Source organism: Macaca fascicularis, chromosome 7, assembly GCF_037993035.2.
Source record: "Macaca fascicularis isolate 582-1 chromosome 7, T2T-MFA8v1.1".
NCBI lineage: Eukaryota > Metazoa > Chordata > Mammalia > Primates > Cercopithecidae > Macaca > Macaca fascicularis.
Genome location: NC_088381.1, coordinates 167,916,351 through 167,942,174, shown reverse-complemented (window position 1 = coordinate 167,942,174; position 25,824 = coordinate 167,916,351). Strand labels below are relative to the sequence as shown.

Genomic DNA, 25,824 nt, shown 5'->3' with positions numbered 1-25,824 from the left:
GAGCTAATACATCCAAAATGTCTGCTGCAAAGTCCAGCCCTTGGTCAATCAATACCTGGTACCTATGAGTAGTATTCTGAATATCAGTGTTAAGTGCCAGTGTAGCACAGGCTTCTCACAGCTAAAAATCTGTAGTTGGCTTTTGACAGTGGTTGCAGAGGCTGTGTTCTGAGGCTAGAGGGTTTCGATGTCTTGGAATGGCAGGACTGACTTGCTTATTAACCTCTCCAACAGAAGCCTTCTGGTTATATTTAGTAATTCTCTGATCCATTAATTAATGAAGCCAATATTATTATAATTCCTTGATCTTCTAATTCATAGATCCACTATTGATATAACCGATTTTAAAAGTTGCAAAGGAATATTAAAGTATTTCATATTAAAGTACTTTAAAAGGGAAGCTGCCTAACTAGTCTGAACAGACAAGCAAAATTTCAAATGGGAAATATGAGCTATTCACTGGGTAATGCATAACAAAATAGACGATCCCAGATACACGGCACAACTATATTTTCATCTACATTTTACATGTTAAAAATCCCTGCGCTAACATGAAAATCAGCTGTGTGTGTATACAATGGATTGCTTGAACTCCAAACGACTCCCTGTCTTCTTGAAAACACATGTGAGTGAACCCCTGGCCTCCTAACATTTGCCATGAACCCTGCTGTTGACCTCAGATTCAATGGAAAGAAAGAAGTGATTTTTTAGAACACAAATTCCTTCTGCTTATTAAGAAATACACACCACAGAACATTTAGAAACTAACTAAAAGTATTTAAAAATTCATAATCCTATTACTCAGGAAAAAACCCATGAATTACTTTTGCTATACAGTACTTCATTCCAGTCTTCTTTGCATAAGTTTTGTCTATTTAGTTGAAACGATACAGCATATACAGTTTTATAGCCTGCATTTGACTCTGTAATGCATAAGCATTTTCCCTCTTGTACCAGTACCACAAACATTTTTAAAGACCACAAAGCATTTAATCATATGGAGGCACCATCATCTTCTGGCCATGCCCCTACTGCTTGCTGCTCCCTTATTGTTTCCCATCCAATTTTTCTCCATTGTGCACAGTACTGCAATGAATTCCCTTATTCATCCATCATTTGTCTGTATTTACACTCACAACAGCAGTATCTAAGGGGTCTGTTCACTATATTCTGCTACCAGAGTATTGCCCCACTCCAACCGCAACTCTGAAAAACTCTTAAAAAATATCAAAGGAAAAGGAGAAAACAGAGTCTGGGGAGCTCACAGAGACTGAGGAAATCCTAAGACCCAAGGCAGTCTTCTCAAGGGAAAGAAGACCTGGCTAACTGGGGCAAGCAGGCCAACGGCAGGGACAGGAGAACAAGTGACAGCTCCCTCTCTACAGAATACCTATCCACAGGCCCAGCACATTACAGTGGGCCACAATGTCTCCCCATTTCAGGAAGCCTTGACCTTGGTTGTTACCGAATTATTTCCATGAACCTGCAGTTCTCATCATTATACTAATCAAGGCATATGAAGAATGATACAGTCAGTCAAAGCTTAGAGGTCATGATAACATTCTTCAGAGAAGTGGAGTATTATTGTGGAAAGGAATCAGAATGATTATCTATGGCCCCACAGGTACTACTGAGGCCAGTGAGTGTTGACTGCAGCCTAAAAACTAGGCAGCGGCTGCGGCAGCAGAAAGACATGCATTCTTCCCGCACAGGCTTTGAGCAGGACCCCCAGAGAGTACCTGCCTGCTTCTTGGTGGCACAGCCATCCCCAGCACTGGGCAGACAGCAGAAGCTGTACACCCAAAGCTCAACATACTGAGTCAGCCCTGAGCATTAAAAAACTAACCCTGGGGGAGAAAATCACTTGATATTTAAAAATAAGAATGCAGGTCAGATGCAGTGGCTCACGCCTGTAATCTCAGCACTTTGGGAAGCCAAGGCAGGCGGATCACCTAAGGTCAAGAGTTCAAGACCAGCCTGGCCAACATGGTGAAACCCTGTGTCTACTAAAAACACAAAAAAATTAGCTGAGTGCTGTGGCGTGCGCCTGTAGTCCCAGCTACTCGGGAAGCTGAGGCTGGAGAATCGCTTGAACTCAGGAGGCGGAGGTTGCAGAGAACCAATATCACAACACTGCACTCCAGCTTGGGCAACAGAGCAAGAACCTGTCTCAGAAATAAAAATAAGAATGTCAGTGTCCAGGCTACTTCAAGTCTACATGAGGATGGCAGGTCAAAATATTATGAAGTGATAATTGTGTGGCCACTTAAAACCAAAGGGGATTTGCCTAAAATCCATCTCGCCTAAAAGATGCCCCACCACTTCCATCACGACCACAGAGGGCCAGCTCTAAACACAGACAGAGGTATGGGCACCAGTTCCCAAGTGCCCACATGGCAGCTCCCTCAAAGATGAGCACAGCCAGGGCAGCTGCTGCAGGCACACCCCTCCTGCAGGCACACCCCTCCCATGGGCACACCCCTCCCACGGGCACACCCCTCCTGCCCGTTTCCACTGTCCTCTAATTAGCTGCACAGAAAGTAGGGAGCCCAAGGTCCCTCCATTCAGGGATGCAGCCCACTCACCTGCTTTCTTGTGAATCGTTTTTTCCACTTCTTGGTGTGACCTTCTGGCAACTAAGCTTTGATTTACTTTCAGTTAGGAAAAGAATGTTTATAAAGAAATATCAGATGACTACGAAAAAATTTATTTTTCTGTGCAGTTATGAAATTCAAACGTCATTCTTAATCAAGAAAACAAAACTCTTGGGCACGCCCTGTTATTTTCTTCCCGTAGTTTTCTAAAAATAAGGAAGTTTCAGAAGTCTGAAGTTTTATATAAAGCAGCACCTTCAAATGTACCCTTTCAGACACAGCAGTCATCAGATTTATTTGTGGAAAGCTGGGTAGGTCAAGAATACTTAGAATAATGCGGTTTATATTTAAAATACCTGAATCACTTTGTAACTCAGAAGGAAAAAAGATTACTTAAAATGATTATTCAAAATGCAGACATCAGCCCAACAGGTGTAGCCATCTCACACGGAGCTGGTGATAACTACCTGGGACGACAAAGAAACTGATTTCTTCCCACAGATATGTGGAAGTGCAGCCAAGAACTTGAGAAAAAAACTCAAAGACGCAACCTTAGACAGTCCTCCCTCCTGACTCCAAGGAAAATACACATTAACTGTGAAATAATTTGTTAAATTGAAATAACAATGACAGGTAGTCCTTTTGTTGTTTTTGTTTTGAGATGGGGTCTTGCTCTGTTACCCAGCTGGAGTGTAGTGGTGCTCTCTGCAGCCTTGGCCTCCTGGGCTCAAGCAACCTCCTACCTCAGCCTCCTGAGTAGCTGGGACCACAGGCACTTGCCACCACACCCAGCTAATTTTTAAACCTTTTGTAGGGATGTGGTCTCACTATGTTGCCTAGATGGGTCTTGAACTCCTGGGCTCAAGTGATCCGACCGCCTCAGCCTTCCGAAGTGCTGGGATTACAGGCATGTGCCACTGTGCCTAGCCAATGAAAGGTATTTTTAAAGGAACATCTAAATGTTGTAATCTCAAAAAACGTTTTTGCCAAAGGCATCTCACAGCCAAGACGAATTCTCTTTTCTACAGTTAGTCACGAGGAAGAATGATTCTGGCTAAAGATGAACCATGCGCGAGTTCACGGAGACATGAGGGCGCCAGCTAGCAGGACAGAAATTGTCATGAGGCGTTTTAGTTCCAAAATTGTCTAATTGTCTAATTCCATTATCTTCTAAGAAGATAATGACAAAATTATTTAACACAAATATTGCTTCTTAATATCTCATTGCCAAGAGCCACGGGGACATGAAATGATGACTTAAATTTGCGAGGACAGAGCTCTGTAGCAGGTGATGTCCTTGCGGACAGCAGAGGGGATTCAAAAGGAACAGAGGGCTTTGCGTGGGAGCGGCTTGCTCTGCAGCTAGAAGAGGGGAAAAGCTAGTGATAACACAGGATTCTGAGTTTCTGAAAGGAAGGCCCACCACCTCTGCACCCCCAGCGCTTGGCTCAGAGCTTTGAATGTGGCATATGATCTAGTGCTGCTGTGCTGAACTGAATTATAGTATATGTTAAGTACATATAAAGAATAAGAGTTTTCAAAAAACAAGCTAGGTAGAACAACCTCCAAAAGTGGCCCAAAGGACCGTAGTTCTTTCTGCAAGCTCTCTCCATCCCAGAGAATCTTGATAAAAAACTGTTCTCAGTGGTTCATTTGGACTGTTCCTTGCTTGACTCAACAAGCATTTAATGATCACCTACAAATGTACATCACTGGGCTATACAATTCACCAACATCAAGCCCCAAAATACTATCATACTTCATGTGATTATGTTGACAGTGCTAAGACTGTTTTCTTGTTATTCTAAGTTTTGATTCTCTGTCAATATTAAAGAGCACAATGTGTTTGCTAGAGCAAGATTCTACCTTGAGACCAATTCTACTAAAGTTCCTGTGTCACTCAAATGCCCACCTTTGGTAGGTCCTTTCCTGTTAAGCACGGCCTGCTGTTCCTCAGTAATGTTCAGCCGCCGAACCACATCAGCTAGAGCTGATTTGAGCAGCTGGATGTCGTCTTCTTGCATCTGGACTCTCTGCTCCAGTGAAGCAATGCGGTCCGTCACCTCCATGCTACTTGCAGCAGAAGCGCTGTCATCTAAACCAAAGAAAGGATCAAGTGAGTTTCAAGTGTTCCCCGGAAATCAGATCGATAAACATACTCTATATAGCACACTGTTTTAAGCCCATTCTTTTAACATAATAACACTTACGGACTAAAGATACTGCTCTTACGCAGAAATCATGTGAAATCTTTAGCTGTGTGTAACTACAGCTCTTCATTCTACAATGGTCTTTTCATTCTCTACATTCGCACTCTTCATTTTAAAGTGTGGTTTTAATTGTCATTATACTTTTCTACATGCAGGCCAACTTGTTTTCAGCAATACTGCAGAACCTTAGCAGTGGGAAGTCTACTTCAACTTCCCACATATGGGAGAAACCCAGTCTGCATGGTCTTCTAGCTTCTGCTCCAACTATGTTAACTGACAGGTAGGTCATACAATCACAAGGCCACCCTATCCATTGGTCAAGACTCTGAAGGATAAAGCAATATGAGTTTGGCAAGCGACCCTTACAATTATGGTAATCATATTTTCTGACATAGAATCATAATTCCCAACTCCTTATCAGGGTCTGTAAAGCTCTCCATGATCTTCTCGCCTCTCCAATCTCATTTGACATCATTCTTCCCTTCACTTACTGTGCTCTCCAACCAGAGAACCCAGAGAGCACTTTGGGAGGCTGAGGTGGGCAAGCTGCTTGAGCTCAAGAGTTTGATATCAGTCTAGGCAACATGACAAAACTCTGCCTCTTCAAAATACCAAAAAAAAAAAAAAAAAATTAGCCAGGTGTGGTGGTTATGTACCTGTAGTACCAGCTACTCAGGAGGCTGAGGTGGGACAGTTTCTTGGGGCCCAAGAGGTCAAGGCTGCAGTGAGCTGAGATTGCGCCACTGCACTCCAGCCTGGATGACACAGCAAGACCCTGGGTGACACGGTTGCCCAGGCCGGAGTGCAGTGGCGCAAAAACAAAACAAATGGCCAAAATAGCTCAAATTTAATGAACCGAAATATACAATTACAGGCCAGGTGCAGTGGCTCATGTCTGTAATCCCAACACTTTGGGAGACCAAGGCAAATGGATCACCTGAGGTCAGGTGTTCAAGACCAGTCTGGCCAACATGGTGAAACCCCATCTCTACTAAAAATTCAAAAATTAGCTGGGTATGGTGTTGCGCGCCTATAGTACCAGCTACTTGGGAGGCTCAGGTGGGAGTCTCATCACTTGAACCAATGAGCCAAGACTGCACCACTGCACTCCAGCCTGGGCAACAGAGCAAGACTCTGTCTCAAAAAAAAAAAAAAAAAAAAAATATATATATATATATGTACACACACACACACACACACACAATTACAAAATACTAATCAAAGACGAAGCAAAATAAATGCAAAACAGCCCACCTCAAGGCACATTATAGTCAAACTGTTGAAAACCAAAGATAAAGAACAAACACCAAAAGCAGCAAGAGAAAAATGACATATTAAATACAAGAGAACTGCAGTCTGATTAACAGCTGACTTATCATAAACTACGGAGACCAGAAGAGAGCGGAACTACATCTTTAAAGTACGGGGTGAGAAAAAACTAAATCCAGAATTTTACATCCAGCAAAATATCTTCCAAGAAAGCAAGTAAAATAAAGACATTTTCAGAGGAACAAAACCAGAAAGAATTAATCACCAAAAGACCTGCACTGCAAGAAATGCTAATAAAAGTTCTTTAGGCTAAAGAGAAATTGTATAAGATACAAACTCAGACCCTAAGAAAAAAATGAAGAGCACTGGAAATGATAAATACCTGAATCAGTTCAAAGACTCATTTTTTTTCCTTTTTCCATTTTCCTTTTATGTTATCATGAAACCTTAAATTTTTTTTTTTTTTTTTTTTTTTGACAGGGTCTTACTCCATTGCCCAGGTTTGAGTACAGTGGTGTGATCACAGTCACTGCAGCCTCCATCTCCTAGGCTCAGGTGATCCTCCCACCTCAGCCTTTTGAGGATCTGGGACTACAGGCACACCCCACCATAACTGGCTAATTTTAAAATTTTTTATAGAGTCAGGGTCTCACTGTGTTGCCCAGGCTGGTCTTGAACCCCCGGTCTCAAGTGATCCTGCTTCGTCCCCCCAAAGTGCTGGGATTACAGGTGTTAGCCACTGCACCCAGCCTTGAACCTTCAAACTTCTAAAGACAGAAATTAAAATATTGTCTTATAGGGTTTATAATGTATTTTTATGTAATACATATGAGTACCATAACATAAAAGATGGGGTAAATATGGATCTACAAGTTGCAAGATTTCAATATTTTATATGAAGTATACAACATTATATGTGGTTTTTACTGATTTCAATTGACAAAAATTGTATATATTGTATATAACATGTTTTAAAATACACACATACATTGTGGAATGGCTAAATTGAGCTAACACATGTACTACCTCACATACTTATTTTTGTGGTGAGAACACTTAAAATCTACTCTCTTAGCAGTTCTCAAGAATACATACATGTTATTAACTATAGTCATAATGTTGTACAATAGATCTCATGTAAGTAGTTATCATTAACTGTAAGGGGTTAGTATTAACCATAGTGGAAAAGTCACAGATGTTTATTGCAATCCCTCATAAATGACTAAAGAATAATGCAAAGGAGTGTAGCTAAAAAGCCAACAGAAAATTTAAAATGAAATTCTATATTCAAATAATTCAAAAGAAGGAAGGAAAAGAGTAACAGAGGTACAAAAAAGAAAGACAAGTAAAAAATAAAATGCTAAACCCAAACCTAGTATAGCAATAATTATATTACATGTTACATTAAACCAGTAATTTCATTAAACATACCAATTAAAAGGCAGAAGTCAGAATACATTTTTTTTTAAAAAAAGCAAAACCCACTATATGCTGTCTACAAGAGACACACTTTATTTTACTTTTTAAAAATCTTTTTAAATTTATTATTGTTATACTTTACATTCTAGGGTACATGTGCACAATGTGCAGGTTTGCTACATATGTATACATGTGCCATGTTGGTGTGCTGCACCCATCAACTTGTCATTTACATTAGGCATATCTCCCAATTCCATCCCTCCCCCCTCCTCCCACCCCATGACAGGCCCTGGTGTGCGATGCTCCCCACCCTGTGTCCAAGTGTTCTCATTGCTCAGTTCCCACCTATGAGTAAGAACATGCAGTGTTTGATTTTCTGTCCTTGCAATGGTTTGCTCAGAATGATGGTTTCTAGCTTCATCCATGTCCCCACAAAGGACAGGAACTCATCCTTTTTTATGGCTGCATAGTATTCCATGGAGTGTATTTGCCATATTTTCTTAATCCAGTCTATCACTGATGGACATCTGGGGTGGTTCGAAGTCTTTGCTATTGTGAATAGTGCCACAATAAACATACATGTGCATGTGTCTTTAATAGCAGCATGATTTATAATCCTTTGGGTATATACCCAGTAATGGGATGGCTGGGTCAAATGGTAATTCTAGTTTCAGATCCTTGAGGAATTGCCACACTGTCTTTCACAATGGTTGAACTAGTTTACAGTCCCACCAACAGTGTAAAAGTGTTCCTATCTCTCCACATCCTCTCCAGCACCTGTTGTTTCCTGACTTTTTAATGATTGCCATTCTAACTGGTGTGAGATGGTATCTCATTGTGGTTTTGATTTGCATTAAGAGATACATTTTAAATACAAAGATACAGATAGGTTGAAAGTATATGAATGGAAAAAATATATACCATGGAAACAATAAGCATAAAAAGGCTGGATGTAATATCAGATAAAATAGATGTCAAATAAAATGTATTACCAGAAATAAAAAGGGCCATTTCATAATGAAAAAAGGGTCAATTATCAGAAAAACACAACAATCATAAACATATGTGCCTAATAGAGCTTTAAAATATATGAAGCAAAACTGACAGAATTAAAATTGGAAACAGACAATTCTATAATTTTTCCCAAAGATTTTAATGTCCCTCTCTCAGCAACTGATAGAACAACTAATTTAAAAAATCAGTAAAAGCTTGGGCAGCATAGCAAGATCTCATCTCTATAAAAAATTTAAGGCCGGGTGCGGCTGCTCAAGCCTGCAATCCCAGCACTTTGGGAGGCTGAGGTGGGCGGATCATGAGGTCAGGAGATTGAGACCATCCTGGCTAACACGGTGAAACCCTGTCTCTACCAAAACTACAAAAAATTAGCCAGGCATGGTGGTGGGCGCCTGTAGTCCCAGCTACTCGGGAGGCTGAGGCAGGAGAATGGCGTGAACCTGGGAGGCGGAGCTTGCAGTGAGCCGAGATTGCACCACTGCACTCCAGCCTGGGCCACAGAGCAAGACTCTGTCTCAAAAAAAAAAAAAAAAAAAAAAAAAAAAAAATTTAAAAACTAGCTGGGTGTGGTGGCACATGCCTGTAGTCCCAGCTACGTGGGAGGCTTAGATGGGAGGATCATTAAGCCCAGGAGATCAAGGCTACAGTGAACTATGATCATGCCACTGCACTCTAGCCTTGAAAACAGAATGAGATTCTATCTTAAAACAAACAAACAGGCCAGGTGCGGTGGCTCACGCCTGTAATCCCAGCACTTTGGGAGGCTGAGATGGGCGGATCACGAGGTCAGGAGATCGAGACCATCCGGGCTAACATGGTGAAACCCCGTCTCTACTAAAAATACAAAAATTAGCCGGGCGCAGTGGCGGGCACCTGTAGCCCCATCTACATGGGAGGCTGAGGCAGGAGAATGGCGTGAACCTGGGAGGCGGAGCTTGCAGTGAGTGGAGATCGCGTCACTGCACTCCAGCCTGGGTGACAGACCAAGACTCCATCTCAAAAACAAAACAAAACAAAAAAACAAAAAACCAGTACAGACACAGAATGTTTGAACAACACTATAAACCATGTTGACTTAATTGATAGGTAGAGAAAACTGTAGCTAACTATGGCACTGCATATGGCACATTTTCAGGACACATCATATTCTGGGTCATTAAACAGATCTGGATAAATTTAAAGATTGAAAGAGTATGTTCTCTGACTACAATGATATTGTTAGAAATCAACTACAAATATTTGGAAATGAAGCAATATATTTCTAAATAATCATTGGATCAAAGAAGATATCAGGAAAATTAGAAAATATTTTAATCAAATGATAATGAAAATGCAACATAGCAAAATACATGGAATGCAGCTAAAGCAGGGCTTTGAGGAAAACTAATAGCTTTAAAACCACTGTTTTAGAAAAGGAGAATCCTGGTATCTGAAAAGGTCAACAAAATGTAAGCTCTATAAAGCAGGAATCTTTTCTGTTGGTTCACTACTCTGCCCCTCAACCTAACACACAGTGGGAACTAAATAAATATTTGGTAAATTAATGAATAATCAGGTAAATGAGTGTCTCTTTTGAAGCATGCATTAAATTAGTTGTTAGGGATAAAAGATGATTGGCTCACACAGCTATCCTTAAGAAGCTCTCTGTCTAATGGAGAAGACACATGCCTACAAATTCCTAAAATAATTTGATAAGTTATATAAATATACAAAGTGATAAGTGAACAAAGAAAATATTAGTTGTTTTGGAAAAATGGGATCAAGCAGGGGTTGGCCTTGAAGAATAAAAATATTCACCAGGGCCAGGTGTGGTGGCTCATGCCTGTAATCCCAGCACTTCAGGAGGCCAAGGCAGATGGATCACCTGAGGTCAGCAGTTTAAGACCAGTCTGGCCAACAAGGCAAAACCCCATCTCTACTAAAAATATAAAAATTAGCAAGGCGTGGTGGCACACACCTGTAGTCCCAGCTACTCAAGAGGCTAAGGCAGGAGAATGGCGTGAACCTGGGAGGCGGAGGTTGCAGTGAGCCGAGATCGTGCCATTGCACTCCAGCCTGGGTGACAGAGCAAGACTCTGTATCATAAAAAAAAAAATCACCAGGTGAAAAAGAATGGCATTCCAAGCAAAGGAAATAAACAATTTAAACAAAAATGCAGAAATATGAAAACATATGGAATAGTCAGATAATAGTAAGTGGCCTCTGACATTGAAATCTGTCACCTTGTAACTTCTGGTTCCTGGATAAATAATTCTGTCTTGCCCTTAAATTCAGACTCTGTCAATTTTCTAAGTAACAGATAATTGTTTCACACATAGAAATAGTTTTCAAGTGTGTCTATGGCACTTCTGAGAGAGAATAACAGATATCTATTAACCAAGAGAGCCGCTAAGCTCTTACAAAAAAATAATGTGTAGGTCTTTTTAAAACTATGTCTTAAGCATACCTCTTTAAAGAAATAAAACTATAAAGCAAGAACAACTTGTAAATATCCTTTTCTCACGCTCCTCCTCTCCTAGATCTAAATATATTATTCTTTATGCTTGCAATGTAGGATCCATACTGTTTGTTAGGAGTACTGGTGGGGATGTGTGCGTGTCCTCTTTTTCTGTTTCTCTCTGTTGAATGAGAAATATAAAGAACTTTACAAACTCAGCAGTGAGAAAAACAACCCAATTTTAAAAATAGGCAAAGGGAAAAAATGGGCAAAAGACTTAAATAGGCCACCAAAGAGGTTATACAGGTAACAAGCAGGTGCAGGAAAAGACGTTCAACATCATTAGTCATGATGGAAATGCAAATTAAAACTACAATGAGATATCCCTACACATCTATTAGGATGGTTAAAAGTAAAAATGCTGACAAAACCAAGTGCAGTGAGAATATGGAGCAAATGAAACACACTCTCCCCGACTGCTGGTGGGCACATAAAGTGACACGGCCACCCTGGAAAACAGTTTAGCAGTTTCTTATAAACACACATTTCCCATATGACCTAGCAATTCTGAAGTATTTGCTCTAGAAAAATAAACACATATTCATACAAAAACCAGTACGCCAATGTTTACGGTGGCTCTGTTCAGACTTGATAGAAACTACAGACAACTCGAAGGCCCTTCGACTGATGAATGGAGAAACTGTGGTGCGCTCACACAATGGAATATACTCAGTAATAAAATGGGATGAATGACTGATACACAAAACAACTCGCGTGGGTCTCAAAGGCATTATACTGAATGAAGACAGCCCATCTCAAAATATCTGTTATGTGCTGTATTATTCCATCTATATTACATTCTCCAAAGTCAAAACTGTAATGAAGGAGAATGGATCAGCGGTTGCCAAATGTTGGGTTGGGGACACTGCAAAAGGGAATTTTGGAGGTAATTGGAATGTTCTATATCCTTAGTGGTGGTTGATACATTAAACTATACTGTGTTAAAATACATAGAATTATCTCAAAAATGACAGTTTTTATTGAATGTTAACATATAAAATAAAGTAATTTTACGAGTTCAAGTAACATAAGGTCCACCTGTTGGTTTTGCCAATTTAGAAGTTATTTTTGCTTGTTGAGATTGGTTGCTATTATACTATGAGAGCTCAGCAGAGAAATAAAACTAAGTACTTGTTGCTCAAGGGAAAGAGACTGTCCTTAAGTGCTATATAACTTCTTGTGAATGGACAGTAGTTCTGTGGAATTTCTTCATTTGTCCTTTGACTTTGGATAGGAGGGAAAGAAAATCTCACTTCATAATGTCAAGCCACTGGGAGAGAGAAGTGGGGAAGATAAGAAGGTATTTTATATCTGTCTTCCCTCTGAGGAGTAATTAAACAGTTCTGTGAAATCCTCTAACATGTGAATGAAAGAAGGCAGGGTCAGGTTCGGTGTAACAACCATTGCGTAGGACGCTGGGTCAACACACGCCTACCTGGGAAGGTCTCTGGCCTCAGGAGGAAGGCAGGGAGAGTTCTACTAAGGTAGAAGACATTCCAGAGCTAAGTCAGTGTTGACAGCGCTAGCAGAAGAGGCATAGACTTTAGTCTTTAAGAGCATGGACTATGGAGTCAAGCTACCTGGGTTCAAATCCCAGCTCTGCTACTTACTAGCTACATGACCTAGGACAAATTACCTAATCTCTATCTGCCTCTATGTATATAACAGAGACAACAAGAGTATTTCACAGGGTTATTATAATATTAAATGAGCTGACATATGTAGAGTACTTAGAATACATTTTAGCATATAGTATATGTATAAATAAATGTAAGCTGTGATTAAGGTATTGTCATTATTGTTGTTGTTGTTGTTTCCAATAAAAATTACCAAAATAAATCCAAGTTTAACAAAATTCCTATGTGCTGTCTCAACAGTTATGCAAATTGGCACTGAATAATTAATTAGAAATTAGTGTTTAATTAATATTTGCTTTTTAAGTCATGAAAGAATCTGTACATAGAATCACGCATTTATGTTTTTCTTTAGCGATAGTGTCTCACTCTGTTGCCCAGGCTGGAGTGCAGTGGTGCGATTATAGCTCACTAGAGCCTTGACCTGGGCTCAAACAATCCTCCTATCTCAGCCTGCTGAGTAGCTGGAACTACAGATGCACACCGCCACATCTAGGTAATTTTAAACTTTTTATAGAGATGGGGTCTCATTATGTTGCACAGGCTGGTCTTGAACTCCTAGTTTCAAGCGATTATCCTGCCTCAGCCTCTCAAAGTGCTGGGGTTACACAGGCATGAGCCACAGTGTGGTGAACTGTGCGTTTCTGTGACATTTTGGGGTTGTTCGTGTAGACAGCAGCTTCTAGAGAAGGCACACACTCTCACTGCTGGGACTCAAGCACATTTACTGTGGCTACCAGCACAGGACTGAGGAGGAAAACAGTGGTCTCTGGAGTATAACCTTGCATTTTCAAATTGGTATTATAAAACAACATGCAGAGTAAGATAAGACTGGCCTGCTCCCTCTACTCAAAAACTGTAGCATCACTGTGGTCTCAGTGGCTTTAATGAAACTGCATAAATCAGAATATTTAAATTATATTGCTGAATTTATACAGGAAAAAGTTTAATTTTAATATTTTAATAAAAACCTCCGCCACCTCAATATTTGCCTTCAGATACAAATGGTTAAAAAGTGAAACATCAGATCTGCTTACAAGAGCCCTCATTTGTGAGATTTGCTGAAGTTTTCCCCATGACATAATCCTAGTGCTGTTCAGATCCTGCCAAAATCACTGCTTTAACCTGTAATGGATTTTCTTCCTTCTGTTTCTGCAGGTAATTAATCTGAAGAATATGACTGGGAGACTTCTTGGCAGCAGCCTTAGCTGTCTGAGGTTCTTAACCTTCTTGTGTACAGAAAAGACCAGTGTTGTTCAAATGACTTTACACTTCAATTAAGCTGGGGGAAAAACTGATTAGCATAATGAAAAACAAAGCCTAAAGCTTGCTTTAACCAACACAAACCATTTGAACCTCTAAACATTTCACAGGATTCCATAGCACAAGATGTGAAATTTCATCTGAATTTCATCAAAGAAAACCTCAGGTTGGGAATGCAGCACCAATAAAACCTTAACAACTTATTTATTTTAAAGTCATTTTTGTTCCTATACCTCTCAAATCTATCTGTGGAGGTCATTAAAACAGTGTCAATAATTGAGCTTCAGCTTTTTTCCCCCCAAGTTTTTACATTCTTGTCTATTATCACTTTATAGTGTTAGAGGGAGGTTTGAAGAAGACAATATTCTCTAAACTTTTACCTCTTGGGTTTTCTAAAACTTCTGTGTGAACTGGAGCTCCGGTTGGGCTGGGCACCTGCTCCTTTCCCGATCTGTTTACATATGGCAGTGTGTAACTGTGTCTGTGGGGCAGTGTCCCTATCTCAGTAGCAGGGAATGATCTCCCAGGTTGCGAACCTGTGGCACACGCTGGCTCTTTGGGCACAGGGTAGACAAGATTCAATCGGAGGGAAAACTAAACCTCCAGTGGTGCAAGGCATTGATGCGGATGTCTTAGCTGGCCAACCACTCTGAAAGCCACTCTGCAGCCTCTGCCAACAGCCCTTCTCAGGGCTACATGTTCCAACTTCACGGCATTTTGTCAAGGGCCAAACACTGTTGAGACTAGCCTACTAAGGGTTACCGATACTGCCCTGTCCAGGTCCTGGGGCTTTAGAGGCACAACAGAGAGAGCACTGATTTGGGATTCAAATTGAGCAGTAGCCAATTCCTAGATCTGTCCCCTATTAGCTATGGGACCTAATACCACCTGCCTTCTGACGTTCCTGCGAAGATGAATGTTAACGTGTATGAAACTTCTAATACTCTGATGGCATACAGACACTCAACACAAATGGTACTTTAGCCTTACTAGAATCCACTGTTATGAATATTCCTGTTTTGTTTATGAGAGCAAAAAGCAAACATTGATCTTCAGTGAAATCAATGATTAACAATAATTATTGAACAAATTCTGCAAATACTGTGCAGTTTTCTCTCTGCAGCACCTCTGGCCAAGTTGAGAAAATGTGATGTTAGCCTTAAGATAAGGCATGGTTTGGCTGGGTGCGGTGGCTCACGCCTGTAATCCCAGCACTTTGGGAGGCTGAGGCGGGAGGATCACGAGGTCAGGAGATAGAGACCATCCTGGCTAACACGGTGAAACCCCGTCTCTACTAAAAATACAAAAAATTAGCCAGGCGTGGTGATGCGCACCTGTAGTCCCAGCTACTCGGGAGGCTGAGGCAGGAGAATGGCGTGAACCTGGGAGGCGGAGCTTGCAGTGAGCCGAGATCGCGCCACTGCACTCCAGCCTGGGTGACAAAGCGAGACTCCGTCTCAAAAAAAAAAACAAGATACAGCATGGTTTGATGCCATATGAGCCCTCTCACTTGGCAGCACATGACCAGAGGCAAAAGGACAGGCCAAGTGTTACCTCCTACAGCCTCCAGCTCCAATTTGACTCTCATGAGAACCCAGTCAAGCACTAGCTTCTTTCTGAGTTTCAAGGGATGCCATGGGTCTGGACAGCCCCTATATCACCCCCAGTTTCAGAAGCAAAAAGAAGACCTTGTAGCTCTGCTTTTACCATAGGTCCTCATGTAGCTATTTATGGATCTGACTTTTAAGTTTAATTACTTTTTTTCTTACTGTAAAAAGCAGAACAAAAGGGTCTCCGGTAACATGATGTGTATTATTCTATTAAAAGGTGAGAGAAGCGTGCTTTTTTCTCCATTCATGTGATTATCTCACTATCTAGGGTTAAAAACAAGCTCGACTCTGCAAATCTTCCGGTAATACTAAGACATTGTTATCTGAGTGATATTCCTGGAGGTTAAAGGGGCCTAGTAGTTTTAAAAGGTTAACTTAGAATCTGTTCCCTTTATCTTGAGATGGTCTTACTTTCTTTTCTTTAATTATTTAAAATAACGATAGCACCAAAACAACAACAGCCATCCTTGATTCACCAGCTGCTGTGTATTGGGGTCTAAGCTTTGCAGCGCAGTGTCCCCACGCCCAGTGTCCCCATGCCACACAGTGCCCTCCCACGGAGGTGCCGTCCTCATGCCACAGGTGAAGTAGGAGAACCTGAGTTTCTGGTCCACCTTGCCTAAGGTTGCACGGCTAGAATGTGGCCAGCCGAGGGTGAGCTGTGAGTCTAAGCTCTTTTCACCATATGAGTTCTCCATCCAAATGACAGGTATTAATTTCAGTGAGATTTCCGTGGTACTAAGTAAAATAGACATAGAATTTTTACATCATTTTGCCTTTTCCAAAATATTACACAAATGCTATTTAGAAAAAAAATCTTATCAGATTTAGTAGTTTAAAATCAATCATTTAAACAATAACAAATAACTCTTTGCTCAATAATTTGCAGAGAAACATCTCACATAAAGCAGACTTTCCATATTATACGTTGTTCACAGAATAGTTATACTCTATTGTCATATTCGGAGTCATTCTATTAGTATCCAATAGCAGAAGAAACATACAAGCAATCAGTACAGAGAAGCAATTAACTGTCATTGCTCTTGTCACCTGCAGGCCTGGATTTTGGCCTTGCTGTCAGATTTGCAGCCCTGTGTACCACTCCTGGCTAGGCTCCAGCTTTATTTCTGTTCTCAGACTCCCAGTTCTCCTTGGATCATCTGGGTCAGTTAGGAACCCTGCGTCCTGCTCACCCCCAAGCTGGACCTGCCACGAGAGCTCTGGCTCTGACATTCATCATTTCATAGAAAATGACAAGCATCGATCCCATCTCAAAATAAACCTGTCTCAAATGAAGCTCATGAACTAATGTTCACATAATTGAATCTTAAAGAGTTCTACAACAGCCCTTGCCTGATATAAAAATGTTGTCATCGAACATTGATTAAAAGAACTTCAGCAGAGCCTCTTGAACCTGGAAAGAAATGGCATAAAGATCTTTTACAAGCCTTAGGTTGGATAATGGTGGTGATGCAGATTAGAAAAAATACTCAAGATCACCCTAAGAGGCAACATGTGACTGTGTTTACCTTGGATGACATGGAGTTTAAAGGAAACAAACTTTCAGTTTAATTCAGTACAATGATATTCAGCATCCTTCTGGGGCAGACCTAGTGCTGGGCAATGCAGTTAACCCTGCGATCTTCCCAATCCAAGGGCACTCAATCTAGCAAGAAGAGATTGGCCAATAAATAACCATAATAGAAATGTAGGAACACAGACGACAGATCAAATCAACAGCCCCCACCCTGCCCCAAATGTTACATCCCAGAATCACAAGCTTGCCAAAAAACAGTATGAGGACTAGACAGATAAAGATCAAAACACAGGTGAGTACAGAACATAACTTCAGGCCAGTTACTAGGTTTCAATTAACGAACTGTAATTGAAAACAAAAGAGGAAAAATAAGAACAATCATCTGTAGAAAGACTGGCCATGAAATTCTCTAGTTGAGTATTTAGGGAATTTATTAATTACCTTATCTTGACCTATCCTGGACTCTCATTTCATTTTGCCTAACCACAGTTATCAAGTCAACAAGGACTTCCTGTGGAGCCCTGGAGACTTTGAAATCTTTGGAATGTTTACTAAATGCTACAAACATGCATGCACACATGCGCACATGCACTCCCCAACCTGTGCAGAAATGCTCTTGTTTCTGTCAGAAACTAAAAGACCTGGGCACTTTTAAGATTGTTGATATATTTCCCCTACTCCACTTTACAGTTTTAAAGCAAACAAGAGATCCTACAGCTGAGCAGAAAATAAATTCCTGATAATGTGTAAAGCACTATGCTTTAACACTTGGCCTTTTGCTATGAAGTGCAGTAGCTGCACCTCACCAAGGGCAAGAGTGGCTCACCCAGGCTCTGGGACAGCTTGGATGGGAGAAAGAAAAAAAAAAATTACAGCTTTTTAACAATGATCCTGGCAAGGCACACGAGGTTGCCAAATCTTAACCATGAAAGGAAAGATTAAAATTATGCAGATAGGGAAGGGGAGAGAAGACAAAATAATGAGCATTAGAGTGAAACGTGAAAAAGATCTAAAACCGTCAGTCTAAATTTTATTTTACATGGAGAATATTGCAACTTTCACTTGTTACATCTGTCATACATTCTAGATAAGATATCCTCACTTTATAAGCTGACTTAACAAGAGGTATCTAAAAAGGTAGCTTTAATGATTTTTCATTTTATACCATGGTTTCAAAGTCTTTCAGCAAAAAGAATAAAATAAAAGCTATTATTATCTAAATTTTTTCTACTAACTTAGTACAATTTTTTTTTCTATTTAAAGTACTATATGGTTACATCATCCAAAAAATTAGTTGTCTTCCTGACTTAATAATTTGATTAGTTTCAGACAATATTCCCCTGCATAAGAGCCTGTCCTTTAATAGTTGAGATAAAAATTACAAAAGTACAGTGTAGCCGGGCATGGTGGCTTACGCCTGTAATCCCAGCACTTTGGAAGATTGAGGTGGGAGGACTGATTCAGCCCAGGAGTTCAAGACCAGCCAGGGCAACATAGTGAGACCCTGTCTCTACAAAAAATTTTAAAAATTAGCCAGGCATGATGGTTCCAGTGACTTGGGAGGCTGAGGCGGGAGGATTGCTTGAGCTGGGGAGGTTGAGGCTGCAGTGAGCTGTGATTGCACCACTGCTCTCCAGCCTGGGCGACAGAGTGAGCCTCTCTCAAAAACAATAAAACAACAACAAAACAAAAAGTACAGTTCAAATGGTTTAAAATCACCAATGGGGCCAAAGCCAGATACCTAGTTTTCCAAGAAAAACCTTTCTAAAACAGGGTGGTGGTACTGCTTCAGGACAAAACAATAGATACGTTCGGCTATGGAAGATATTAAAATACCCAAGTTTTTATTGTAGAACTTGTCTTTTAGGTTCCTATCAAAAGGTGGAGCTACAACGGTTTAAGGTTAGAATCTACAGGAAAGTTTGAGTTCTAACTTCCCATCCACATTCCTTGTTACTGGAAAACATTTTTTTAATCCTTTTTGACATTCTGTAGCTACTTTTTAAAAAGTGCCATCAACTTCTGCTTCCAGCCAAGATGGAGTAACTGTGATTAGATTACCATCCCACCTTAAACAGCTAAAAGAACAGACAAAATATATTAAACATCAGCTTTCAAATACCTGGACACCAGACAATGAGGAGGAGTGATCAATGAAACATGGTAAACAAAAGAGGTGAACCCCCTAGGACTAGCCCAGCAGAGAGTCTGGAGAGTTTCCAGCATGTGAGGCAGGGAGGGAACCCAGGTAAAGCCTGAGTCTCCCTAAGTTGCTGAGACGCATGGCCAGAAGTCCAGGACAGCCCAGACTATTGGGGTTTGCAGAGAGAGTAATGGAGAAGAGAGCACTGCAAAGAGAAAAAACTTTAGAGATCTGGAAATAATACCCCCGCCCCCACCCCACACCCTGCCCTCGAGTCTTCTGGTGAGTATTTATCAGCATTTACATATGAGGAAATTACCCAAGACTGAAAAAGAAATCATCCAAAAAAAAAAAAAAAAATTAGAACAATTACCAGAGCTCACCCAGAGCTAGAAACAGTCCCTGATGCCCTGACACCATCAGGCAGAGTGGGAAAACCTCATACTCCACAGCCTCATGGAAGGAGAGAACTCAGAGGATGTTGCCCAAGACTAAACCCTACTCTGGTCCGCGGAACAAACTTAAGAGCAAGACCAAAAGGATCCAAATGTCTCCAAGTAACCACCCGCAGTACAAAGCTCCAAATATTTATGGGAATTCAAAATATCCAGCACCCAAAAAGGCAAAATTCACAATGTCTGACCTCCATGAAAAAACAACTGGACATTTAAAGATGCACAAAAATATGGCCCAAAATAAAGAAAAGAATCAACCAAGCAAAACTAACCCAGAAATAACACAGACAATAGGATTAGTAGACAAGAACAATTAAATAGTGATTATGACTATACTATATACATTCGACATCATACTGCAAGTCCTAGCTAGTGCAATAAATCAAGAAAAGGAAGTAAAAGGTATACAGACTGGGAAGGAAGAAACAGAACTGTTTGCAGATGATATAAATGTCTATGTAGAAAATCCCGGCCGGGCGCGGTGGCTCAAGCCTGTAATCCCAGCACTTTGGGAGGCCGAGACGGGTGGATCACGAGGTCAGGAGATCGAGACCATCCTGGCTAACACGGTGAAACGCCGTCTCTACTAAAAATACAAAAAAAAACTAGCCGGGCGAGGTGGCGGGCGCCTGTAGTCCCAGCTACTCGGGAGGCTGAGGCAGGAGAATGGCGTGAACCCGGGAGGCGGAGCTTGCAGTGAGCTGAGATCCGGCCACTGCACTCCAGCCTGGGCGACAGAGCGAGACTCCGTCTCGAAAAAAAAAAAAAAAAGAAAATCCCAAAGAATTGACCAAAAAAAACCTCTTACAACACTGTTACATGATACGAGGTTAACACAAAAAAGTCAACTACTTTCCTACAAACCAGCAATGAACAATTGGAATTTGAAATTTAAAACACAATGGCATTAATAGTACCAGAAATGAAATAGGTGCATATAAATCTAACAAAATATTCACAGGATTTATATGTAGAAAACTAAAAAATAGTAATAATAAAAGAAATTAAAGAAGTTCTAAAGAAATGGAGAGATATTCCATGTTCATGGATTAGAAAACTCATTACTGTTATGATGTCAATTCTTCTCAATTTGATTTACAGATTCAATGCACTCCCAATCATAATCCCAGCAAGCTATTTTATAAATATCAACAAAGTGAATTTAAAGTTTATATGCAAAAGCAAAAGACCCAGAATAGCCAACACAAAACTGAAGAAAAGTAAAAAGCTGGAGAACTGACACTACCTGACTTTAAGACTTATGAAGCTATAGTAATTAAGACATCATGTAATTGGTGAAAGAACAGACACACAGATCAACGGAACACAGAGTCCAGAAACAGACCCACACAATACAGTCAACTAGTCTTTGACAAATGAGCAAAGGCAATTAAACAGAGAAAGGATAGTATTTTCAGCAAATGGTGTTGGAAGTATTAAATGTCCACATGCAAAATAATGAATCTAGACACAAACCTTATACCTTTCACAAATATTAACTCAAATTAGATAGAAAGGAAAATTAGAAAGTATTTCTAACTGAATGAACATAAAAACACAGCATATCAAAATTTGTGAGATGTCGCTTAGAAAGAAATTTATGTCACCCAACATCGAGATTAGAAAAGAAGAAAGGAGAAGGAAGTAGGGGTAGGCGGATGGGGAAGGAATGATTTCAGCATCCACTTAAGAAAACCAAACCTTCAGGAACCCAAAGTATGCAAGAAAAAAGGAAGCAATATGCATTAGAGCAAAAATCAATGAAACAGGAAAAACACTGGAGAAAACTGATGGAACGAAAAGCTAGCTCACTGAGAAAATAAATAAAATTTGCAAACCTATAGCCAAATTGATCAAGGGAAAAAAAGAGAAAGGACATAAAATATCAGTATCAGAAATAAGAGAACTGACATTACTACAGATAGACAGATATTGAAAGGATAAATATTTTTAAAAACTTTATGCCAATAAATTCAATAACTTAGATAAAATATACACATTCTTGAAAGAAAAAAAAGTACCAAAGCTCATGCAAGAAGAAACAGATCTAAAGAGTCTTATTAAAGAAATAGAATTTGTAGTTAAAAACCTTTCCACAGGCTGGGCACGGTGGCTCACACCTGTAATCCCAGCACTTTGGGAGGCCGAGGCAGGCGAATTGCTTGAGCTCAGGAGTTTGAGACTGGCCTGGGTAACAAATAAAAACCACATCTCTACAAAAAAAAAAAAAAAAAAAAAAAAAAAAAATTAGCTGGGTGTGGTGGTGCACATCTCTAGTCCCAGCTACTAGGGAGGCTGAGGTGGGAGGATTGCTTGAAGCCAGGAGGTAGAGGTCGCAGTGAGCCAAGATCACTCCACTGCACCCCAGCCTGGGCATCAGAGTCACACCCTTTCTCAAAACAAAACAAAAACAAACACAAAATATTTCCACAAATCACTGACAACCTCACTGGTGAATTCTACCAACTATTTCAGGAAAAAATAATATTAATTGACACAAACTCTTTCAGATAACTGATAAGGAGGAAATATTTCTCAACTCATCTATTAGGCCAGCATTACTCTAATATCAAAATCAGACAAACACATTCCAAAAAAAGAAAACTTCAGCCCAATATCCTGCATGAAAATAAATGCAGGCTGGGCACAGCGCTTCACACTTGTAATCCCAGCACTTTGGGGGGCCAAGGCAGGTGCATCACCTGAGGTCAGGTGCTCGAGACCAGCCTAACCAACATGGTGAAATCCCATCTCTACTTAAAATACAAAAATCACCTGGGCAAGGTGGCGTGTACCTGTAGTCCCAGCTACTCAGGAGGCTGAGAGAGGAGAATTGCTTGAACTGGGAGGCGGAGCTTGCAGTGAGCCGAGACTGCACCACTGCACTCCAGCCTGGGTGACAGAGCAAGACTCTGTCTCAAAAAAAAAAAAAAAAGCAAACATTCTTAAAATTTTAGGAAATCATTCAAATATCAATGTAATCTGTATTTACAGACTAAAAAAGAAAAATGAGGTAATCAGGTCAATAAATGCAGAAAAAGCATTTGACAAAATCCAATATCCATTCCTGATAAACACTCAGTAAACTAGGAATAGAAAAGGACTTCCTCAATCTGATGAAGGGTGACTATAGAACACTTACAACAAATATCATACATTTCAATATTATCTTGGAGGTTTTAGTCAGTGAAAAATAAAAAGAAATATAAGCTCTCTAGATTAGAAAGGAATAAGTAAAACTGCCTTCGTTTGCAAATGACATGGCTGCCCGACTAGAAAATCAAAGGAATCCACAAAGAAGTTACTAGAACTAATAAGTTTATCAAAGTTGTAGGATAGAATATCAAGACATAAAAATCAATTGTATTTTTATACACTTGCACCAAAAAATTGGGACTATTTATATTACCAAAAATATGAAATGCTCAGGGATAAGTATGACAAAAGATGTTCAACATCCACACAACAAAAAGTAACACTGCTTTTACTCTCAGAAAACACTGCTGAGAGAAATCAAAGAAGGCTTAAATAAACAGAGAGATATACTGCGTCTGCGGATTGCAAGACTCACTGTTGTTAATTACTGTTAAGCTAACATTTTTCCCTACAGAAAAATTTAATGTATAGATTCAATGCAATCAATAAAAATCCCGGCAGGATTTTTGTAGAAACTCAGTAGCAGATCCCAAAATGTATATAGAAATGCAAAGGACCTAGACTAGCCAACACAACTTTGAGAAAGGGCAAAGTTGAAAGACTTAACACTGCCCAACTTAAGTGACAGTCATCAAGACAATGTGGTAATGGTGTAAATAGATCAACAGAATAGAGAGTTAAGAAACAGACCGATACATTTATGGGCAACTGATTTTTACCAAAAGTACAAAGGCATTTCAGTAGAGAAAAGACAATCTTTTCAACAAATTAGGCTGGAACAATTGCATATCCATACCCACACACACAAAAGAACCTCAATCCATACATTGCACCATATGCAAAAAATTAATTCAAAATGGATCACAAACCTAAAAGCAAGACACAAAACTATAAAACTTGTGGAAGAAAACTGAGGAGGAAATCTTTATGACCTTGGTTAGGCAAAGATCTCATAAATATGACAGCAAAACCCGAATCCATAAAAACAAAACAAAACTTACTGGGTACTATGCTCACTACCTGGGTGTCAGAATCAACCATACCCCAAACCTCAGCATCATGTAATATAACAACCTGCACGTGTACCCCTTGAATCTAAAATAAAAGTTGAAATTATTTTTTAAAAAAGAAAAAATGGTAAATTAGATTTAAGAACTTCTGCTTTTCAAAAGACACTGTTAAGACAGTGAAAAGATAAGCCACAGAACAAGAGAAAATATTTACAAATCACATATCTGATAAAGAACTTGTATCCAGAATATATGAAGCACTCTCAAAGCTCAACAAGAAAGTAAATAACCCAATTTTAAAATGAGGCAAAAGATCTAACAGAGACTTGGCCAAAGAAGATATACAGATGGCAAATAAGCATATCAAAAGGTGCTCAACATCATTAGTCATTAGGGAAATGCAAATTAAAACTGAAATGAGTTATCACCTCGCGCCCGTTAGAAGGTCTGAAAATAAAAAGACGGACCACACCAAGTTTTGGTGAGCACGCGAATCAGCAATTGCATCTCTGACACGGCTGTGGGGATGTCAGGTGGTACAACCACTTTGGCAGACGGCTAAACACACACCCACTATTGAGTCCGGCCATTCCATGCCCAAGTATTTCCCCAAGAGACATGAAAGCCTCTCTCCATACAAAGACATGGACACAAATGTTAAAAGCAGCTTTATTTGTAATAGCCAAAAACTACTGGGACATTTGGGAAACAGCCCAAATGTCCATCAACAAGTAAATGGATAAACAAACTGTGGTAGGTCCATACAATGGCACCCAGCGATAAAAACATATTAACACTGATACAAGCAACAGCACGGATGAATATCAAAATTGTGCTGGCTGAAAGCAGCCAGAAAATAGAGTACATTCTGCATGGTTCCAGTTACATAAGATTACACAAAATGCAAACTAATCAATAGTGACAGGTCAGTGGTTAGAGTGGAGGGGGGCAGGGAGGGCTGACAAAGGGGCACAAAGAAACTTTAGGGGCAGTGAACATCTTCATTATCTTGATTGTGGTTATGGTCTCATGAACATATACAGATGTCAAAACTTATCAAATTGTTCATTTAAATATGCTCAGATTATTATAGGTTGATACCTCAAGAAAGCTTTTTTTTTTTTTTTTTTTTTTTTTTTTGAGACGGAGTCTCACGCTGTTGCCCAGGCTGGAGTGCAGTGGCGCGATCTCGGCTCACTGCAAGCTCCGCCTCCCGGGTTCCCGCCATTCTCCTGCCTCAGCCTCCTGAGTAGCTGGGACTACAGGCGCCCGCCACCGCGCCCGGCTAATTTTTTGTATTTTTAGTAGAGACGGGGTTTCACTGTGGTCTCGATCTCCTGACCTTGTGATCCGCCCGCCTCGGCCTCCCAAAGTGCTGGGATTACAGGCTTGAGCCACCGCGCCCGGCCAAGAAAGCTTTTTTGTTAAGGGGAGGAAGCAGCAAAGAAAATCGCATCATTCAGTAAAAAATCAAAAGAAAAAAAAGTGTATATTTGTTAATGATTTCAGCAAACCTACTCAACTGTTGGAAGATACCATAAATCCTTCATGGAATGAGGCAGGATATTAAAAATAAGAAAATATTCAGTTTGGACAAAGAAAAAAAGATGTATTGAACTGTGTTTGGATCTATAGGTTGCAGCAGATTTTTTTCTTAATGAACTAGTTCATTTAAGAAAAGAGAAAATAGTTATATTCCAGGCCAGTACTACTACATATTTCAGCAGCCAGCACAGAAGTGTATGCCTCCCACCATTTTACTCTCTTAGAATAGCTTTCAAAATCCCACTGAAAATTCCTCATGCCAGATTCCACACAGGATGAGAAGCCCTGGCCCACAGCTGCTGATGCAGCAACAGGAGTGATGCCAGTGAGCCCAACGATGCGGGCAGGGGGCCCCTACCAACGCCTTTCCAGGGTACCTGTCCCCGGTCCCTGGAGCAGCTGCACTTTCTTCTGGCTCTCTTTCCATTATAGTTCAGGGAGTGAGACTACGACTGGATGATCAATGGA

General features: G+C 40.2%; 1 protein-coding gene across 25 annotated transcripts in view; it reads right to left on the bottom strand.

The window, feature by feature from the left end:
- The window catches only part of EML1 (EMAP like 1), a 210,519-nt gene that overhangs the window by 88,139 nt on the left and 96,556 nt on the right, over positions 1-25,824 (bottom strand). For all 25 annotated transcript variants that reach the window (XR_012416106.1, XR_012416105.1, XR_012416107.1 and 22 more), the window contains one exon: positions 4,507-4,689. Coding sequence is in view for 18 of the 25 variants with exons in the window: in XM_005562188.5 (XP_005562245.1) it covers positions 4,507-4,689 (183 nt within the window). In the remaining 7 variants the exon portion in view is untranslated. The remainder of the gene's footprint in view (positions 1-4,506; positions 4,690-25,824) is intronic.